Source organism: Erinaceus europaeus, chromosome 3 (genome assembly GCF_950295315.1).
Source record: "Erinaceus europaeus chromosome 3, mEriEur2.1, whole genome shotgun sequence".
Lineage (NCBI taxonomy): Eukaryota > Metazoa > Chordata > Mammalia > Eulipotyphla > Erinaceidae > Erinaceus > Erinaceus europaeus.
The window spans coordinates 71,178,852-71,199,964 of record NC_080164.1 but is presented as its reverse complement, the minus strand read 5'-3'; the positions used below and the strand labels follow the sequence as shown (position 1 = coordinate 71,199,964).

General features: G+C 39.4%; 1 protein-coding gene across 4 annotated transcripts in view; it reads right to left on the bottom strand.

The window, feature by feature from the left end:
• Nucleotides 1–21,113, bottom strand: part of TSGA10 (testis specific 10) — a 129,641-nt gene that overhangs the window by 15,931 nt on the left and 92,597 nt on the right. For all 4 annotated transcript variants that reach the window (XM_060187476.1, XM_060187473.1, XM_060187474.1 and 1 more), the window contains 4 exons: nucleotides 19,395–19,604; nucleotides 13,211–13,413; nucleotides 5,444–5,548; nucleotides 1,190–1,339 (listed from right to left, as the gene is read on the bottom strand). In XM_060187476.1, the coding sequence (XP_060043459.1) occupies nucleotides 1,190–1,339; nucleotides 5,444–5,548; nucleotides 13,211–13,413; nucleotides 19,395–19,604 (668 nt within the window). The remainder of the gene's footprint in view (nucleotides 1–1,189; nucleotides 1,340–5,443; nucleotides 5,549–13,210; nucleotides 13,414–19,394; nucleotides 19,605–21,113) is intronic.

The following is a 21,113-nucleotide window of genomic DNA, read 5'->3' as shown; positions in this document are numbered from 1 at the left end:
TTAAAAAAATGGGTGGGGGGAGGTGATGGTGGCACACCCCACTGAGTGCACACATTGACATGTACAAGAACCCAGGGACAGGCCCCTTGTCCCTATGTGCAGCAAGGAAACTTCACAAGCCGTAAAGCAGTGCTGCAGTTGTCTCTCTTTATCTCTTCCTTTCTATCTCCCTTTTCTCTCTCAATTTCTCTCTGTCTCTATCAAAAAGAAAAGAAAAGGCCACTGAGTGGCAGATTCATCATGCAAGCACCAAGCGCCAGCAACAATCCTGATGACAATAAACATTTAAACATAGGAAGTCGGGTGGTAGCACAGCAGGTTAAGCGCACATGGCGTGAAGCTCAAGGACCGTTGTAAGGATCCCCATTTGAGCCCCGAGTTTCCCACCTGCTGGGGAGTCACTTCACGTGTGAAGCAGGTCTGCAGGTGTCTATTTTTCTCTCCACTCTCTGTCTTTCCCTCCTCTCTCCATTTCCTCTGTCCTATCTAACAACAACAATAGTAACTACAACAATGAACAAGGGCAACAAAATGGAATAAATAAATATTTTTAAAATTTTAAAAATAAAATAAATAAAAATAGACAAAGGAAATATGTCAGAAAGATATATAAAAGTAGTCTTTATACATATGAAAAGATGTAATGATATCAACTTCACTCACAACAAAATAAATACAAAATAAAACTATATGACATGGCAAACTGCTGGTGAAAATACCTGAATAGGTCCCACCAAATGTATATTTTGAAAAATAAAACTTTATTAAATCAAAAAAGTATGTGAAAATTTTCTGTTGAAGAAATTCAAAGAAAATTATACTTTAAAGTATAACGCATACAAACATTTAACAAGCTATACATATATGCTATAGGAAACTATCAAAATACTCTTATTGTCAACATATCTAATCATATTTAATTGGCAACTATTAATAACAAACTTTTTTTATTTCCTTACTCCTTCATATATTCATTGTCTGTATGGACCAAAGAGATTGGATCCTTAAGCTACTTACTCATTTTTTTCTTTTTTTAAGATAAAGACAGATAGGCAATGAGAAAATTAAAGAGACCATAGCACCAAAGCTTCCTTCAATACCACGGATGCTGGACTTGAACCCAGGTTGCACACACGGCAAGGCAGCACACTACCCAAGTGACTTATTTTGCTTTCCCTAAACTACTTACTCTTCTAATGATCGATCAAGGCCTCGGTCAGGAGATCGATGATGAGCACGGTCTGGTGAGTGACATTTTGCATTTTGCTTTATTGTGGAACTTAAATGATAAGCATTACATGAGTAATTCTGGCGTCGAAGTTCTTGCACAGCCCTCTCCCTAAAATAAGACAGTAAGACTTAAACTTTGTATTGTTATTATTTTTTAATATTTATTTTATAGGACAGAGAAAATTGAGGGGAGGAGGAGAGAGACAGAGAAACACCTGTAGTACTACTTCACCATTTGCAAAGCTTCCCCATTACAGATAGAAGCTGAGAGTTTGAATTTTTTTTTTTTTTGCCTCCAGGTTTATGGCTAGGGCTCAGTGCCTGCACTATGAATCCACCGCTCCTGGTGGCCATCTTTTGCCATTGTTGTTGCTGCTGCTGCTATTGTTATTTTTGCTGCTGTTGATGTTGTCTAGGATAGAAAGGAATCAAGAGAGGAAAGGAAGACAAGAGGGGGAGAGAAAGATACGTGCTTCATCACCTGTGAAGCAACCCCCCAGCAGATGGGGAGCTAGAGGCTTGAGTCAGAGTCCTTGCACTCAACCCAGTGCGCCAGTGCCTGGCCCCTGAGTTTGAACTTTTAAAAAAAATACAATTAAAATCATACTTTAAAGTCTAACCATGGGTGAGGGAGGAAGCATAATAGTTATGCAAAGAGACTCTCAAAATATCCAAGATCTCAGGTTCAATCCTTCAAACCACCATAAGTCATAGCTTGGCAGTGCTCTGATTAAAAAATAAATAAGTAAGTCTCCAGAGGAAAAAAGAAGAGGGAGGAGAAGAAAGCATTCTTGAGGACATAATAGCTGAGAACTTCTCTAGTCTAGACAACATAAAAGACATAAAGGTTCAAAAAGCCCATAGGGTCCAAAACAGAATTAACCCAGGCTTAAAGACAACAAGACACATCCTATTTAGAATTGAAAGGAACAAGGATAAAGAAAGGATACTGAAGGCTGCAAGAGAAAAACAAAGGAACACCCATAAGATTAGCAGCAGACTAATAAGATTAGCAGCAGATAAGATTAGCAGCAGACTTCTCCACAAAAACCCATAAGATTAGCAGCAGACTTCTCCACATAAGATTAGCAGCAGACTTCTCCCATAAGATTAGCAGCAGGAACACCCATAAGATTAGCAGCAGACTTCTCCACAAAAACACTACAGGCCAGAAGAGAATGGCAAGATATCTGTTGATTGCTCAATGAGAAAGGCTTTCAACAAAGACTACTGTATCCTACTAGACTGTCATTCAGACTAGATGGAGGCATCAAAACTTTCTCAAACTAGCAACAGTTGAAAGAATCAACTATCACCAAGCCTGCCTTGAAAGAAGTTCTGAAAAGTCTCCTATAAACAGTCAGACCACCATAAATAGGCCATATATCAGAACACTCTAAATATCTATAAGAATGGCATTAAAACATCTTCAATCCTTGATATCAATAAATGTCAATGGCCTGAATGCACCTATTAAAAGGCACAGAGTAGGAAGATGGATCAGAAAACACAACCCAACAGTATGTTGTATACAAGAAACCTATCTAACTCAACAAGACAAACACAGGCTCAAAGTGAAAGGATAGAAAACTATTATACAAGCCAGTGTCCCACAAAAAAGGGCAGGAACAGCTATTCTCATATCTGACATGATAGAATTTAAAATAAGTAAAATTTAAAAAGATAGGGATGGAAACTGCTTAATGTTCAGAGGATCAGTCAATGAAGAGGACTTAACAATTATTAACATCTATGCACCCAATAAGAAGCCATCTAAATACATCAAGCATCTACTGAAAGAGCTACAGCAATATATTAACAGCAACACAGTCATAGTAGGGGACTTCAACACCCCAGTCTCTCAACTGGAGGGATCATCCAAGCAGAAAATCAATAAAGACATGAGGGAGCTAAATGAGGAGATAGAGAAACTGGAACTATTGCACATTTTCAGAGTCATTCATGCCAAGGAACTGGAATACACATTCTACTCAAGTCCACATGAGTCATTCTCAAGGATAGACCATATGTTAGGCCACAAAGACAGCATCAGCAAATTCAAGAGCACTGAAATCATCACAAGCATCTTCTCAGACCACAGTAGAATTAAACTAACACTTAACAATTAACAAAAGATAAGTAAGAGTCCCAAAATGTGGAAGCTCAACAGTACACTCCTGAACAACTGCTGGGACAAAGAGAAAATAAAGGAAGAAATCAAAATGTTTGAAGAGTTCAATGAAAATGAAGACACAAGCTATCAAAAAATTTGGGACACACCTAAGGCAGTAATGAGAGGGAAGTTCATAGCCATACAAGCACACATTAGGAAACAAGAAAAAGCACAAAAAAACAGGCTGATTGCACATCTTAAAGACCTAGAAGAAGAACAAAGAAACCCTAAAGCAACCAGAAGGACAGAAATAACTAGCAACAAAGGTAGGGAAGAATTAATAACATTGAAAATAAGAAAACCATACAAAAGATCAATGAAATTAAATGTTGGTTCTTCGAAAGAGTAAACAAAACAAACCTTTAGCCAGACTCACAAAACAAAAAAGGGAGAAGACCCAAATAGATCAGATCGTAAATGAAAGAGGAGGCATCACAACAGACACCACAGAAATTCAACATATCATGAGAGGCTTTTATGAACAACTATATGCCACCATGCCAGAGAACCAGGAAGAAATGGATGATTTCCTAGATATCTACAAAATTCCAAAATTATAGGCAGAACTCTTTTCTGCATAAATTATAAAGACATCTTCAATGAAACGAATCCAATTACAAAGAAGACTAAGGCAAGTATAAATCTATGGAACTACATCAAATTAAAAAGCTTCTTCACAGCAAAAGAAACCACTACCCAAACCAAGAGACCCCTCACAGAATGGGAGAAGATCTTTACATGCCATACATCAGATAAGAGTTTAATAACCAACATATATAAAGAGTTTGCCAAACTCAACAACAAGAAAACAAATAACCCCATTCAAAAATGGGGGGAGAACATGGACAGAATATTCACCAAAGAAGAGATCCAAAAGGCCAAGAAACACATGAAAAAATGCTCCAAGTCTCTGATTGTCAGAGAAATGCAAATAAAGACAACAATGAGATACTACTTCACTCCAGTGAGAATGTCATACATCAGAAAAGGTAACAGCAGCAAATGCTGGAGAGGGTGTGGGGTCAAAGGAACCCTCCTGCACTGCTGGTGGGAATGTCAGTTGGTCCAACCTCTGTGGAGAACAGTCTGGAGAACTCTCAGAAGGCTAGAAATGGACCTACCCTATGATCCTGCAATTCCTCTCCTGGGGATATATCCTAAGGAACCCAACATACCCATCCAAAAAGATCTGTGTACATATATGTTCTTAGCAGAACAATTTGTAATAGCCAAAACCTGAAGCAACCCAGGTGTCCAACAACAGATAAGTAGCTGAGCAAGTTGTGGTATATATACACAATGGAATACTACTCAGCTATTTAAAATGATGACTTCACCATTTTCAGCCGATCTTGGATGGACGTTGAAAAAATCATGTTAAGTGAAATAAGTCAGAAAGAGAAGAATGAATACGGGATGATCTCACTCTCAGGCAGAAGTTGAAAAATAAGATCAGAAGAGAAAACACAAGTAGAATCTGAAATGGAATTGTTGTATTGTACCAAAGTAAAATATTCTGGGGTGGGTGGGAGGGTAGAATACAGGTCTGAAAAGGATGACAGAGGACCTAGTGGGAGTTGTATTGTTATATGGAAAACTAGGAAATATTATGCATGTAGAAACTATTGTATTTACTGTCAAATGTAAAACATTAATTCCCCAATAAAGAAATTAAAATAAATAAATAAATAAGTCTAACAGGAGCCGGGCGGTGGCGCACTGGGTTAAACACACATAATGTGCAGCGCAAGGACCCACACAAGGATCTGGTTTGAGTGCCTGGCTCCCCACCTGCAAGGGGGGGTTGATTCAGAAGTGGTGAAGCAGGTCTGCAGGTATCTATCTCTCTATCTCTCTCCCTCTCTACCCTCTCTCAATTTCTCTCTGTCCTATCCAATAAAAAAAAATGGCCCCCAGTAGTAGTATGGGCACCTTGGAGGCAAATAAATAAATAAATAAATCTAACTATCATGAAATAGACAAAAACCTGTTTAAGACACACTGTTTTTCAGGTTGAACACTACACAGAGACAAACTTACCTTTCAAAGCGCTCTGTCCCTAGTTGTCTTTTGGTAATGTCTAAATCAGCTTCCAATTGTGTTACCACATTTCTGAACTGTGCCACATCTCTACTTTGAATGGCCCTGTGTAGAAGAATATAAAGATGACAATTGATATATCATCAAAATGAATATTCTCCCCAGAGCCATATACAAATTTAATGCAATACCCATCAAAGTTCCACCAAGCTTCTTTAAGAGAATAGAACAAACACTAAAATCATTTATCTGGAACCTGAAAACACCTAGAATTGCCAAAACCATCTTAAGGAAAAGAAACAGAAATGGAGGCATCACACTCCCATACCTTAAACTATATTATAAAGCCATCATCATCAAAACAGCATGGTATTGGAACAAAAATAGGCACACAGACCAGTGGAACAGAATTGAAAGCCAGAAATAAATCCCCCACACCTATGGACATCTAATCTTTGATAAGGGGGCCCAAAGGATTAAATGGAAGAAGGAGGCTCTCTTCAATAAATGGTGCTGGGAAAACTGGGTTGTAACATGCAGAAGAATGAAATTGAACCACTTTATCTCACCAGAAACAAAAATCAACTCCAAATGGATCAAAGACCTAGATGTCAGACCAGAAACAATCAAATACTTAGAGGAAAACATTGGTAAAACACTTTCCCACCTACACCTCAAGGACATCTTTGATGAATCAAACCCAATTGCAAGGAAGACTAAAGCAGAAACAAACCAATGGGACTACATCAAATTGAAAAGCTTCTGCACATCCAAAGAAACTATTAAACAAACAAAGAGACCCCTCACAGAATGGGAGAAGATCTTCACATGCCAGACATCAGACAAGAAACTAATCACCAAAATATATAAAGAGCTCAGCAAACTTAGCACCAAAAAAGCAAATGACCCCATCCAAAAATGGGCAGAGGATATGAACAAAACATTCACTACAGAGGAGATCCAAAAGGCTAACAAACTTATGAAAAACTGCTCTAGGTCACTGATTGTCAGAGAAATGCAAATTAAGAACACTAAGATACCACCTCACTCCTGTAAGAATGGCATACATCAAAAAGGACAGCAGCAACAAATACTGGAGAGGATGTGGGGACAGAGGAACCCTTTTACATTGCTGGTGGGAATGTAAATTGGTACAGCCTCTGTGGAGAGCAGTCTGGAAAACTCTCACAAGGCTAGACATGGACCTTCCATATGATCCAGTAATTACTCTCCTGGGGTTATACCCCAAGGACTCCATAACACCCAACCAAAAAGAGGTGTGTACTCCTATGTTCATAGCAGCACAATTCATAATAGCTAAAACCTGGAAGCAACCCAGGTGCCCAACAACAGATGAGTGGCTGAGAAAGCTGTGGTATATATACACAATGGAATACTATGCAGCTATCAAGAACAATGAACCCACCTTCTCAGACCCATCTTGGACAGAGCTAGAAGGAATTATGTTAAGTGAGCTAAGTCAGAAAGATAAAGATGAGTATGGGATGATCCCACTCATCAACAGAAGTTAACTAAGAAGATCTGAAAGGGAAACTAAAAGCAAGACCTGACCAAATTGTAAGTAGGGCACCAAAGTAAAAACCCTGTGGTGAGGGGTAGACATGCAGCTTCCTGGGACAGTGGGGGGTGGGAGTGGGTGGGAGGGATGGGTCACAGTCTTTTGGGGGTAGGAATGGTGTTTATGTACACTCCTAGCAAAATGTAGACATATAAATCAGTAGTTAATTAATATGAGAGGGGGGAAATCAATTGTATGTCTCGAAGTTTTTCAAAACACAAACTGAATCTTTTTAATATATAGGCTGTGTATTTGAGATACGAACTCTCTCAAAAGCCTAGACCAAGTAGATTAGAAGCATCCAATAGCACAGCTATATACAAAATACTGGGTACTGTACAGCAGACCATAACAAAAGGACTTTTCAAAGTTAACCCAATTACCAAATAATGTGATGATAACATTAACTATCCATTGTCTTTTTGAACGCTAAGACAGCAGGAACCTCACATCTCCACTATAGAGCCCCTACTTCCCCCAGTCCTGGAACCCTTGGATAGGGCCCACTTTCCCGTATGCCTCTCCCAATCCATACCAAATAATATTGCATCCGCCGATCACAACCTAACCAACGCAACAATTGCCACCTCAACATGCTTCACCTCAGACTGTGTCCAGAGACTTCACGTGTGGAATGACAACCCTTCAGCTTCATTACTCGGGTGAGACATTTCCTTTTATAGTACACTCTAATTTCATCTCAGGTGGTTCACTTTCTAACAAAGTCTCATAACCTAGATATACACCAGTTTCTGTGAGAGAGAGTTTATGTTCACACGTATCCATAAACTACTGCAAAATATATACCCGAAAGCAGAAGTACACTAGAGTTTGCAGTGAGTGCCTCCCTAACACTTCCTCTCCACTATTCCAAGCTTTGGGTTCATGATTGCTCAACAATTTGTTTGGCTTCATATGTTAACTCTCTTTTCAATCACCAGGTTCCAGATGCCACCAGGATGCTGGCCAGGCTTCCCTGGATTGAAGACCCCACCAATGTGTCCTGGAGCTCAGCTTCCCCAGAGACACACCCTACTAGGGAAAGAGAGAGGCAGACTGGGAGTATGGACTGACCAGTCAACACCCATGTTCAGCGAGGAAGCAATTACAGAAGCCAGACCTTCTACCTTCTGCAACCCTCAATGACCCTGGGTCCATGCTCCCAGAGAGATAGAGAATGGGAAAGCTATCAGGGGAGGGGGTGGGTTATGGAGATTGGGTGGTGGGAATTGTATGGAGTTGTACCCCTCCTACCCTATGGTTTTGTTAATTAATCCTTTCTTAAATTAAAAAAAAAAGATGACAATTGATTAAACTTAAATTTAGATAGAATTACCCATGTTAGCAATGGTTTCTCAGTGATCATTGTCAAATTGTGCTTTTTACAAATTATATTGGTACATCTAAAGCATGCTAATTTTGGGTATAGCTAATGTGCAAAATAACCTATTTTAAAAACCTAAACTGGGTTGAGGGAGATAGCATAACGGCTATGCAAAAAGACTTTGGTGACTGAGACTCCAAAGTCCCAGGTTCAACCCCCTGTAACCCAGTAAGCCAGAGCTGAACAGTGCTGTGGGGAAAAAAAAAAACTGTGGTCCAGGAGGTAGGTGCAATAGATAAAGCATTGGACTCTCAAGCAGGAGGTCCTAATTCTATCCATAGCAGCACATATACCAGAGAGATGTCTAGTTCTTCCTCTCTCCTATCTTTCTCATTAATCAATAAATAAAATCTTTAAAAAAGAAGAGAGTTGGGTGGTAGTGCAGTGGGTTAAGCGCAGGTGGCGCAAAGCACAAGGACCAGTGTAAGGATCCCGGTTCGAGCCCCCAGCTCCCCACCTGCAGGGGAGTTGCTTCACAGGCGGTGAAGCAGGTCTGCAGGTGTCTGTCTTTCTCTCCCCCTCTCTGTCTTCCTCTCCTCTCTCCACTTCTCTCTGTCCTATCCAACAACGACGACGTCAATAACTACAACAATAAAAAACAGTAAGGGCAACAAAAGGGAATAAATAAATATTTAAAAAAGAAAAAAACCTAGCCTGTTCCAGACCCATTTTATTAGGCAAAACTTCCATCTCAGTTTCTGTATGTGTCACATATATACGCAAATCATTTTCACAAAGGTACATAAATATACTAGTATAATTAACACTGGAATTCATTAGAACCATGATTAACATAGTCTATTACATATGTGTATGTATATAATTCACCAAGTTTGTTTTGTATATACTTATAATAAACTTAATATAGACACATTTAAGAACAAAAATCTTCAGTTTCAAAGAATCCTTTTAGGTCTAAGTAACAGTCAAAAAAATTGTGATAGACATACTATCATAAAGAAGATAATGACAGTTGAATCCTACTTGCATAGAATATTCCATAGTTTTAACTCTCTTTTCAGCCACCAGGTTCCAGATGCTAGCATGATGCTGACCAGACTTCCCTAGACAGACAACCCCACCAATATGTCCTGGAACTCTGATTCCCCAGAACCCCACCCCACTAGTGAAAGAGAGAGGCAGGCTGGGAGTATGGATTGACCTGTCAACGCCCACGTTCAGCAGGGAAGCAATTACAGAAGCCAGACCTTCCACCTTCTGCATCCCATAATGGTCCATATTCCCAGGGGGATAAAGAATAGGAAAGCTATCAGGGGAGGGGGTGAGATTCGGAGTTCTAATGGTGGGAATTATGGTTTTGTCACTGTTTCCTTTTTATAAATTAAAAAAAAAAAAAGCTTTAAGACTTCCTTTCTACTTTAACTATAATAAATGGTATTATATAAGATATATTATTCTGGGGCCAGGTGGTGGCACACCTGGTTGAGCGCACATGTTACAGTGCACAAGGTTTAAGCCCCCATCCCCACCTGCAGAGGGAAAGCTTCACAAGTGGTGAAGCAGGGCTGCAGGTGTCTCTCTCTGTCTGTCTTCCTTTCTATCCCCCCCTTCCCTCTCAATTTCTGACTGTCCCTATTCAACAAATAAATAAAGATTAAAAAATTAAGGGAAGACATTTTTAAATACATATATTCTATAGTTTTTGCTTGCTTTCAGGACTGTATTATAGACTACTGAGATCTAAACTTTAGAACTTAATAACACAAAAGCTCATCATACTTCCTGTTGGTATTCTTCGTGTTGGTTTGGCCCCCTTCCCCCTACCTCTGAGAGAAATGGTTTGGCCCTTGCTAGTTTCGTGCCCCGCTTTCTCCGCATCCCCTATGCTAAGGACGTGCAGAGTCCCAGCAGCAGCAGAAGGAAAAACATGGGGAAGCACATGGTGTGGTGATTTGCCTGTTTGTGAATAAAGATTAAACTGCAACTTCTCAGCCCAGCCGTGTGTCCTCGAGTCTCTGTCTCTGTCTTCCACCGCGAAGCTAGCCCGGCCAGCTGGTGCCCCCGAAACATTAAGAACAAATGATGCCCATGTGGACCTGACCTGCGCATCTCTCAGATAAGTGAAGACAAATTGGCTACCTATGTACTATGGCCTTCTCTTCTGCTTGTGAAGAGATCTCCAAAGGCCTCTGCCCTTTCTTCACAAGACTGTTTCGCTGTTTCTGGAACATTTATCTCCGGACCACTCTGCGGTTTCTGCCCAACACCAGCTCACAGGAGCCCAACGCCAGCCCACAGGAGCCGGCTTTCCGCCGCATGGTGCAGGGCATTGGGCACCGGCTCCCTCCACGCTGCTCGGCCGCTGGGAGCAGGGCAGCAGACATGGCAGGGCCATGGTGCAGGGCCACAGCAGCCTATCCTCGCCACCACCCTGTGGCACCTCGGCCCGCGCCTTCTGCAAGGCTGGTCCACCCGCCCTCGTGCTATGAGGTCTGGACAGATCCCGGACCACCCGGAGACCGTGGGCTCCCTGCCAAAACTGGGCCCCCTGGCCGAGATCTCCAGCTTGGGTCTGAAGGCAGACAAGCTAGAACACACAGAGATTCATCCAGAGATCGCAACCTACAATTCCTATAAGTGGAGCTGCGCAGGAAGCCACTTCCGGATGGTGATCCCCCCCCCCAACAACTAAGACAGTACAGATTTAAATTCGTGTTTAAAATGAAATGTCTTCGTAACAAAAGTTTCTCTCCTTGTGTATTAAAGACCATGTTTACGTGTGTGTTTAAAGTTTGGTAACATTAACTTTAAGGTTAAAAATATAACTTTAAGGCTATATTCTTACCAGACAGAGTTAAATGAAAAAGGTTTTCAACGTAATTCTCATAAAGATAAAATTAACTTACATTTAAAGTCTGAGTTAAAAATTAGGTTAAATATCAGTATATTTTAACTAAGTTGGTCAAAAAAAAAAAACCTGTGCACACCTAGGGTGTGTCTCCATCTTGAATGGGTGTAACAAAAGGTTAAAAAGACATTGTTGATATGTAAAAGTCTCAGATTCCTTCTCAATTAGAACGTTAGATTGCGCTATGGTTATGCTAATAATTCTCATGCCTGAGGCCTTTTTCTTTCTATGGTTCATGTTTGCCTTTCCACATTTTATTGTTTAAATAGCCTTAGAATCGTGCTGGAAGGGACTTCCAATTGTGATAGAGTTATAAATTGTGGTAAACTTCTAACCTGCTACAAGTTTTATTTCATAGTAAGTAAATTGCAGCTGTCAAGTTCTCTACAGAAAAACAGAATTCCGATGGCTAACATTCCCCATTGAGACAGATGTACAATTCTTTGGTGGTCATCTGCTTTGGCCTCGCATTTCTATCAGACTCACTGGTACAACTCTTGGACACTTTGCACAAAACTAGCAGCTTCCACTTATGCTACTGGGTTTCTCAAAGACTGACTGCTGCCATGCCTTGGGACTCTAGGCCTCACCCTCCCCCCATGCTAGAAAATGCCCGTTGAGTCAAGTACACCCCCCAAAGGCAGGAAATGTTTTTTTTAGCTGATAAAGTTTTGCCCACAGAGGCAAAAAAATGGCCCCCTCAGGCCTTCCCTTGGCAGCACACTGGTTCTTGTTACTCGCTTACATGTTTCTCCATGTTTGTGCCAGTTTCTTTTTTGAAAATGCCTGTACGATATAGGTTTCTGTTCACCCCACACCCCTGATACTGTGGTCATTTAGTTAAAAACAGAAGGGGGAATTGTTGCTATGTTTCATATTGGTTTGTTCCCCTTCCCCCCAACTCTGAGAGAATTGGTTTGGCCCTTGCTAGTTTCGCGCCCCTTTTTCTCCCCGCCCCCTATGCGAAGGACGTCCAGAGTCCCAACAGCAGCAGCAGAGGGAAAATGATGGAGAAGCACATGGTGTAGTGATTTTCCTGTTCGTGAATAAAGATTAAACTGCAGCTTCTCAGCCCAGCCGTGTGTCCCCGAGTCTGTCTCTGTCTACCGCTGTGACGCTAGCCTGGCCTGCTGGAGCCCCCGAACTTTAACAACAACTTCCAAGTTGTAATGGTACTTCCCAGTAAATCTCAGAGTATAACCGTGAAAGTGACACCTTTTTTTTTGTATGCTTCCTTAAATCAGATTTCCATCTACCAGCTTGAGCAAATGATACTGCAGTAGTGACTGGACATAGCATAAAAATCCAGCTGCAGTGACTGAAAATAATGACAATTATAGCTACTATAACCAGAAAATAGTTTCTGAAGGAAACTGGTTCTGACTCTGCAGCCTTTGCTTAATAAGGGACTCCTATGAGTGACTAGTTCCTGAGATCATTATTCTACTCTTCTCCAGGTCCCACTCAGATAAAAGGGTAGGACTGAAGCTAGATAACAAAGTGTCATAATTCAGCTAGATAAGAACAGAGGTTAATTAGTAAATCACCTGCCATCAATTCTTGTTGTATTCAAACATTGGATTTAAAAAAAAAGAGGCTAAGTTTTGTAAAAGGTGCACAAGTTCTTAATCCTGCAATCAGGTCTTTTCTGTTTTCTAATCTGGTTATAGTATTTCCTAAAGACAATATTTTAGATCAAATAATCAATTAGACCCAAAGATCTAGGAAACAATTAGCACAGGTGGTTTAATTTAAATAAATTTATGGAAACATATAGTAGAAATAAATGCTACTTCTTGGCAAATCACAATTTTTCTGGCCCTCAGTTTAAGTAATAACAAATTATGAAAGTTAAGTTGTCCACCTTTAAAATCCTAATAAGATGCCAAAATTTTACAAAATATGACAAAGCTAGTATATTGATAACTAACTCACATTTTGTTTTCAGCCAAACAGAGGTGTTCTTTAAGAAGTTGAATTTCAGATTCCTTTTCTTGAAGTGCTATCTGAGACTGATATTCTTTGTCTCGATTGGCCACCAACAAAGCTTCTAGATTCTGCATGGAGATTCTTTCATTTGTCATCTGACTCCTGAGGAGTTCTATTTCAGAACGAGCAGAATCTAACTCATTCTCCATCTGTATAAAAATAGGAACATATCTATACTAATGAGTAATATGAGACTCACTAAACTAATAAATTATGAAACTCATAACATTGCCATATTGTTTCATACATAGTTTATATGTGTAATATATACATTTTACATATTAACAACCTCTTTTAATTTCTTGATTAGAAGTTCTGTTCTCCTTATTAACAAATACATACGCATTCATACACACACAAGAGTATCACTTTCTACCCATGCTGATCATACTGGGAAATTTATTTAGTAAAGATTTACTAGTCCCAATTGTAAACAATTTCCAGTTCTAGCTTTGATATTTCTATATATCTTTACACAAAACTTGCATGGTGATAGCTATGGTTATTGTTTTTGTCCTGAGTTAGATGAGTTACAAATACCTAACTCTGGGGGCCGGGCAGTAGCACAGCAGGTTAAACACACATGATGCAAAGTGCAAGGACCAGTGTAAGGATTCGGGTTTGAGCCCCAGACTCCCCACCCACGGGGGGGGGGGTCGCCTCCCAGTGAAGCAGATCTACAGGTGTGGGTCTTTCCCCCCTCTCTCTTCCCCTCCTCTCTCGATTTCTCTCTGTCCTGTCTATAGCCATCCCACCCTGAACACTCCCGATCTCCTCTAATTTCTCTCTGTCCTATCCAGCAACAATAATAATAACAACAAAGGCAACAAAATGGAAAAAATAGCCTCTAGGAGCAGTGGATGTGTAGTGCAGGCACTTACTTGCCCAGCAATAACCCTGGAGGCAAAAAACAAAAAGCAAAACAAAACAAAAAAAAACCCACTTTTATGGAACATCACTGTAATCTACAGTTAAAGATACAGAGCAATTGTACACTCCCTCTCAGATAAACCTGTAGGAAACTTTTAATTTTTATTTATTTTATTTTTCACCAGCCCTCCTTTTGCATTTCTTTATTTTCTTTTTTGGGGGGTGAGGAGGGTAGAGAGTAAGAGACAGAGAGGGAGAGAGAGGAGAGACACAGCATCAACCCACCATTTGTGAAGCTTTCCCCTTTGCATGGTGCTTCCACACAGTGGTGGGGATGCAGCGCTCCCATGTATAATGGGGAGCCCAGATCTTCATGCATGGTAAAGTATACATTCCACCAGATAGTTCCATTTATGATGGTTATGAAATTTTGTATTTTGCTTTACAAAATATGACTTAAAGAGCATATGTAGCCTAGAAAATGCTCTGCAAATCAAATGTTTCTTCAAAGGAGGGGAAACAAACATTACTATTTGAGGGGAAATTATTCCTTATCTCATAATACATGTGTGTCGCGCGCGCACGTGTGTGTGTGTGGGTGTGTGCGTGTGTTTAAAAAGTTAAATGTTGAGCCCCCACACCTACGGACATCTAATCTTTGACAAAGGGTCCCAGACTATTCAATAGGGAAAGAAGAGTCTCTTCAACAAATGCTGTTGAAAACAATGGGTTGAAACATGCAGAAGAATGAAACTGAACCACTGTATTTCACCAAATACAAAAGTAGATTCCAAGTGGATCAAGGACTTGGATGTTAGACCACAAACTATCAGATACTTAGAAGAAAATATTGGCAGAACTCTCTTCTGCATAAATTTTAAAGACATCTTCAATGAAACGAATCCAATTACAAAGAAGACTAAGGCAAATATAAACCTATGGGACTACATCAAATTAAAAAGCTTCTTCATAGCAAAAGAAACCACTACCCAAACCAAGAGACCCCTCACAGAATGGGAGAAGATCTTTACATTCCATACATCAGATAAGAGTTTAATAACCAACATATATAAAGAACTTTCCAAACTTAACAACAAGACAAGAAATAACCCCATCCAAAAATGGGGGGAGGACATGGACAGAATATTCACCAAAGAAGAGATCCAAAAGGCCGAGAAACACATGAAAAAATGCTCCAAGTCTCTGATTGTCAGAGAAATGCAAATAAAGACAACAATGAGATACCACTTTACTCCTGTGAGAATGTCATACATCAGAAAAGGTAACAGCAGCAAATGCTGGAGAGGGTGTGGGGTCAAAGGAACCCTCCTACACTGCTGGTGGGAATGTCAATTGGTCCAGCCTCTGTGGAGAACAGTCTGGAGAACTCTCAGAAGGATAGAAATGGACCTACCCTATGATCCTACAATTCCTCTCCTGGGGATATATCCTAAGGAACCCAACACACCCATCCAAAAAGATCTGTGTACACATATGTTCTTGGCAGCACAATTTGTAATAGCCAAAACCTGGAAGCAACCCAGGTGTCCAACAACAGATGAGTGGCTGAGCAAGTTGTGGTAATATACACAATGGAATACTACTGAGCTGTAAAAAATGGTAACTTCACCGTTTTCAGTCGATCTTGGATGGACCTTGAAAAATTCATTTTAATGAAATAAGTCAGAAACAGAAGGATGAATATGGGATGATCTCACTTTCAGGCAGAAGTTGAAAAACAAGATAAGAAAAAAAAAAGACACACAAGTAGAACCTGAAATGGAATTGGTGTATTGCACCAAAGTAAAAGACTCTGGTGTGGGGGTGGGTGGGTGGGGAGAATACAGGTCCAAGAAGGATGACAGAGGACCTCGTGGGGATAGCATTGTTATATGGGAAACTGGGGAATGTAATGCATGTAGAAACTATTGTATTTACTGTCAAATGTAAAACATTAATTCCCCAATAAAGAAATTAAAAATTTAAAAAAATGTGAGGCAGAAATGAATAAATAAATAAATAAAAAGTTAAATATGAGGGGCTGGCCAACAGAGTGCAAATGTTATCATGTGACAAAGACACAGATTCAAATTCCTGCTCCAACACCTATATGGGGAGTATCTCATGAGAGGTGAAGCAGTGCTGCAGGTATCTCTCTTCCTATTCCCCATCTCCTCTCTCAGTTTCTCTTTTTCATATCAAATAAAATGAAGAAGAAATGGCCACTAGGTATAGTGGATTTTCACAGTGTCAGAACCAAGTCCAGCAATAACCCTGGTGACAATAATAATAATGACAATAGTAAAAGTAAAAAAAAAAAAAAAAAGGAAGTTAAGTGTGAAAAAGGTAACCATACAACTCTAAGAGAATTAAACAAAACTGAAATTAATGGAGCACAGGCAGGTAGGGGATGAATCTTCTAAACTAAACACAATTCAGAATGGCATTTGGTAGCTTGGGACATGGTACAGTGACTAGACCACTGAACTTAAGAGACATGAGGACCCAAATTTGATCCCAGCTTCATATGTACCATCATGATACTCTGATTCTCTCTCTCATTACTAACTAAAAGCAAAATAATAATTACATTTGGCCACATAAAATGTAAATATGTTAATAGTCAATATAAAGAGTCAAAATTGGGGGTTGGACAGTAGCACACCAAGTTTAGCACACATATCACCTTGCCCAAGGACCCAGGTTCCAGCCACCTACCCACAACCCCCACCTGCAGGAGGGTCACTTCACAAGTAGTGAAGCAGGTCTACAGGTATCTATTTTTCTCTCTCCCTCTCTGTCTCCCCTCCCTCTCAATTTCTCTCTGTACTATCAAGTAAGTAGAAAGGGGAGAGAGAGAAAAAAAAATAGTGGAACAATGTCTGATGGCAAATATGAACTAGTGATATGAACAGAAACAAAATATTAGTAAATGTGGAAATTTGTCTTTACTAATAATAAAAGAAATAGTTAAAATAAGTTACTACTTTTGAGTATAGTGTTTTTAATCTTGATGGTACTGATCTCTTATATTGAATACTTATGTGAAATAGGGATGTTTAAAAACATCAATGGCCTCAGTTCCCTGAAGGGCAGTAGCATTCCTCAGTCCACTTGTGGCCTTTAATTTTTTTTCCCAGGAGCCAGGTGGTGGCTTACCCAGTAGCATGCACCATTACCATACAAAGCATCAAGATCCTGGTCATAGGCCAGCAGTGGCACAGGTGGTTAAGTACACATAGCCCCATGGACAAGGACCTAGATTCAAGCACCCACTCCATAACTACAAGGGAAACACTTCATGAGTAGTGAAGCAAGTCTGCAAGTGTCTTTCTCTCCCCTTATCTCCTCTTCCCTCTCAGTTTCTCTCTGTAAAAATTTTCAAGTAAAAATTGAAAGACAAAATTGGCCACTGGGAGCAGTGGATTCCTAGTGCAGGCATAAAGCCTCAGCAATAACACTGGTGGCCACAAATAAATAAAAAAATCCTGGTTCCCACATGCAAGGGGGTAGTTTCACCAGTAGTGAAGTAGTGCTATATGTGACTCTTCATATCTCTCTCCCCCTCTCACTCTCTTTAACTCTATCAAAAAGAAAGGGGGGAAGAGGTGGGGTTATGAAGACAGTGAGTCCCAGTAATAATCCTGGTGGGAAAAAAAAGCCAGAATGGGGGTGGATAGTATAATGGTTATGCATAGAGACTTTCATGCCCGAGGTTAAAAAGACCCAGGTTCAATCCCCCACACTATCATAAGCCAACGATGAGCAGTGCCCTGGTAAAAAAAAAAAAAAAAAAAAAAAAATCAAAAAATCAAAAAATTGTTAAATGTCCCCAGGGCTTTGTACATGATAAGGTGTGCACATACTCATCAAATGAGCTAAGTCCCAGTCCCTGTCCAATTTTTTATATTTGTTTTTCCCTATTGTTGCCCATTTTTATTGTTGTAGTTATTATTGTTGTTTTTATTGATGTAGTTGTGTTGGATAGGACAGAGAGAAATGGAGAGAGGAGAGGAAGAGAAAGATAAGACACCTGCAGGCCTGTTTTACTGCTTGTGAACCAACTCCCCTGCAGGTGGGGAGCCAGGGGCTGGAACCAGGATCCTTAAGCCAGCCCTTGCACTTTGCACCACCTGTGCTTAACCCGCTGCGCTACCATCTGACTCCCCAGGTATCTATCTTTCTCTCCCCCTCTCTATCTTCCCCTCTCCTCTCAATTTCTCTCTGTACTATCCAATAAAACAGAAAGAAAAAAAAAGGCCACCAGGAACAGTGGATTAGTAATGTAGGCATCAAGCCCCCAGCAATAACCCTGGAGGCAAAAAAAAAAAAAAAGAAGAAAGAAAATTGCTAGAGTGTATTAATTGATATAGAAAAATCATCTGATGCTATACTCACTTTTGGCTTTTAAAAAAACTGGAGGGTGGGGGTGACAGCATAATGGTTATGCAAACAGACTCTCATGCCTGAGGCTTCTAAGTCACAGGTTCAATCCCCCACACCACCATAAGCCAGAGCTGAGCAGTACTCTGGTGTTTCTCTGTGTGTCTCTCTCTCTGCATCTCTCTCAAAAATAAAAAAATTAATTAAAAAATTTTTTAAAAAAGAAACTAAAAAAAAAACTGGAAATACAAGAATAGAACTTTCCCCAATGTATAGGTATGTCAACACTAGAAAGCAGGTGAAATCAAGGATCTGTATCTTTTGAAAGCTATAGTCACAGTGAAAAGCACACTGTAAGTACACTCAAATGAATTACAGTTTAAAAGCACTCAGTACATCAGTAAGTAAATTCAATTAAAAGAATATCCTTAAAGTTGTAATTTGGCTAAAGCTCAACCTTTTGACTCTGTTAATTTCTGTGTTGAAGTATTTTGTAGTTCTTCTAGCTAAAAGTAAATGCAAATCACAAACTAAAAGGAAGAGTTTCTGTTACATTATTCAGTTATTTATAACAATGATGTCATAAATTAGCTCCTTGGGCTTTAAAGATAAAAATTTAATTCTCACCTGTAAGGAATAAGCTTCACAAGCAGTGAAGTAGTGCTGCAGGTGTCTCTGTCTCTCTCTCTCTCTCCCGGTTTTCCCTTTCTTCTCAATTTCTGTCTCTACCCAAACTAAATAAATAAAAATATTTTTAAAAAATAAAAATTTAATTGAAAGATATATCTTAATGTAATATTTTATTTTAAAAAGAATTTTCTAAAATTGTGGCAATTCTATTGTAATTTTAAGGAAACTACATAAATATATTACATACCATTTCTATTTCTTGATCTTTAGCAACCAGTTGTCGGTTTAGAAGTTCTTTGCTTGAGTCAAGTTTAATACAAAGCTCCCTCGTGGAAGATAAGTCTGCAAGGGCAGACACTTTTTCAAACTGAACCTTCTGAAGCTCCTCTTCCATCTTTACAAGAGACTTATGTAAAGTAGAAATTTGAGACTTGTAGGATCGTTCTGCATTTAAGTGCTGTCAAGACAAGATTATATGCACATTTTTAACTTGAACAAATAGAAAACAAAATTGGAAAAATCTTTAATGATAGTAAACTTGGACTATATAACATTTAGTTCATATAGGTGATATTAATACAAAGCACTCTGAGGAAGAAATTTAAGTTTTAAATTTCTATAACATAAAACCCACGGTAAGGCAGTCAGTCAGTCAACTGGTCATTCTTTATAATGTACTTAGAACGTAACTTTTCAGGGAGTCAGGCAGTAGTATTGCAGGTTAAGTGCAGGTGGTACAAAGCACAAGGACTAGCGTAAGGTTCCTGGTTCGAACCCCCGGCTCCCCAAGTGCAGGGTGAAGCAGGTCTGCAGGTGTCTATCTTTCTCTACCCCTCTCTGTCTTCCTCTCCTCTCTCTGTTTCTCTCTGTCCTATCCAACAACAATGACATCAATAACTACAACAATAAAACAACAAATTAATAAATATTAAAAGAAATTTTAAAAAAAGAAAGCAACTTTTCAATTTGATGTAGTCCCATTGGTTTATTTTTGGTTTTATCTTCCTTGCAACTTGACTTGTGTCATTGAAAATACCTATAAAACTTAGATGAAAAAGAGTTTTACCAATATTTTCCTCTAAGTATTTGACAGTTTCTGGTCTAAGATCCAAGTCCTTGATTCAACTGAAGTTTACTTTTGTGTGTGGTGAAATGTAGTGATTCAGCTTCATTCCTCTGCATGTTTCAACCCAATTATCTCATATAGGTGAATACATGAATACAAAGTGAAAGAATATTTCTAAAGAAAATGACTTGAACTGAGAGAGTAGCAAAGTCAGAAAAGGCTTCCCTGAGAAAATGACATTTTTTTAAATATATTTTTCTTTTTCTTTTTTTCTTTTTTTAAATTTATTTTTAAAAGGAGACATTAACAAAACCGTAGGATGAGAGGGGTACGTATGGATTGACCAGTCAACGCCCATGTTCAGCAGGGAAGCAATTACAGAAGCCAGACCTTCCACCTTCTGCATCCCACAATGACCTGGGTCCATACTCCCAGAGGGATAAAGAATAGGAAAGCTATAAAGGGAGAGGATGGGATACGGAGATCTGGTGGTAGAACATGGCAACTGAGTTGAGATTTGAGAGGCAAGTAGATATGTAGTGTACTATGGGGAAGGCAGCTTTTCAAAATCTTAGGAATGTTAAGTACAAAAGTCCTAAGAAGAGTGTTGTAGATGGAGGAAAAATGTCTTCTAAGACAAGAGAGATGGCTAGTATTTCTTAATCTCAGAAAACAAGGGTATGAATGATAACATTTATAACTTACAGGTATACAAAACTTCCAAGATAGAGCTCATAAGGTGAGTTAAACCTTGAGTTTTTATCTAATCAAAAGATAAAATATAGACAAAGATGATAGATTGGTTTTGTGTGTTTTGGAAAGACCACTCTAGATGTTTCAAGTTCTAATAAATAGATAATTGAAATAATAGGGAAACTCTAGGTAAAACATTTTATTTAT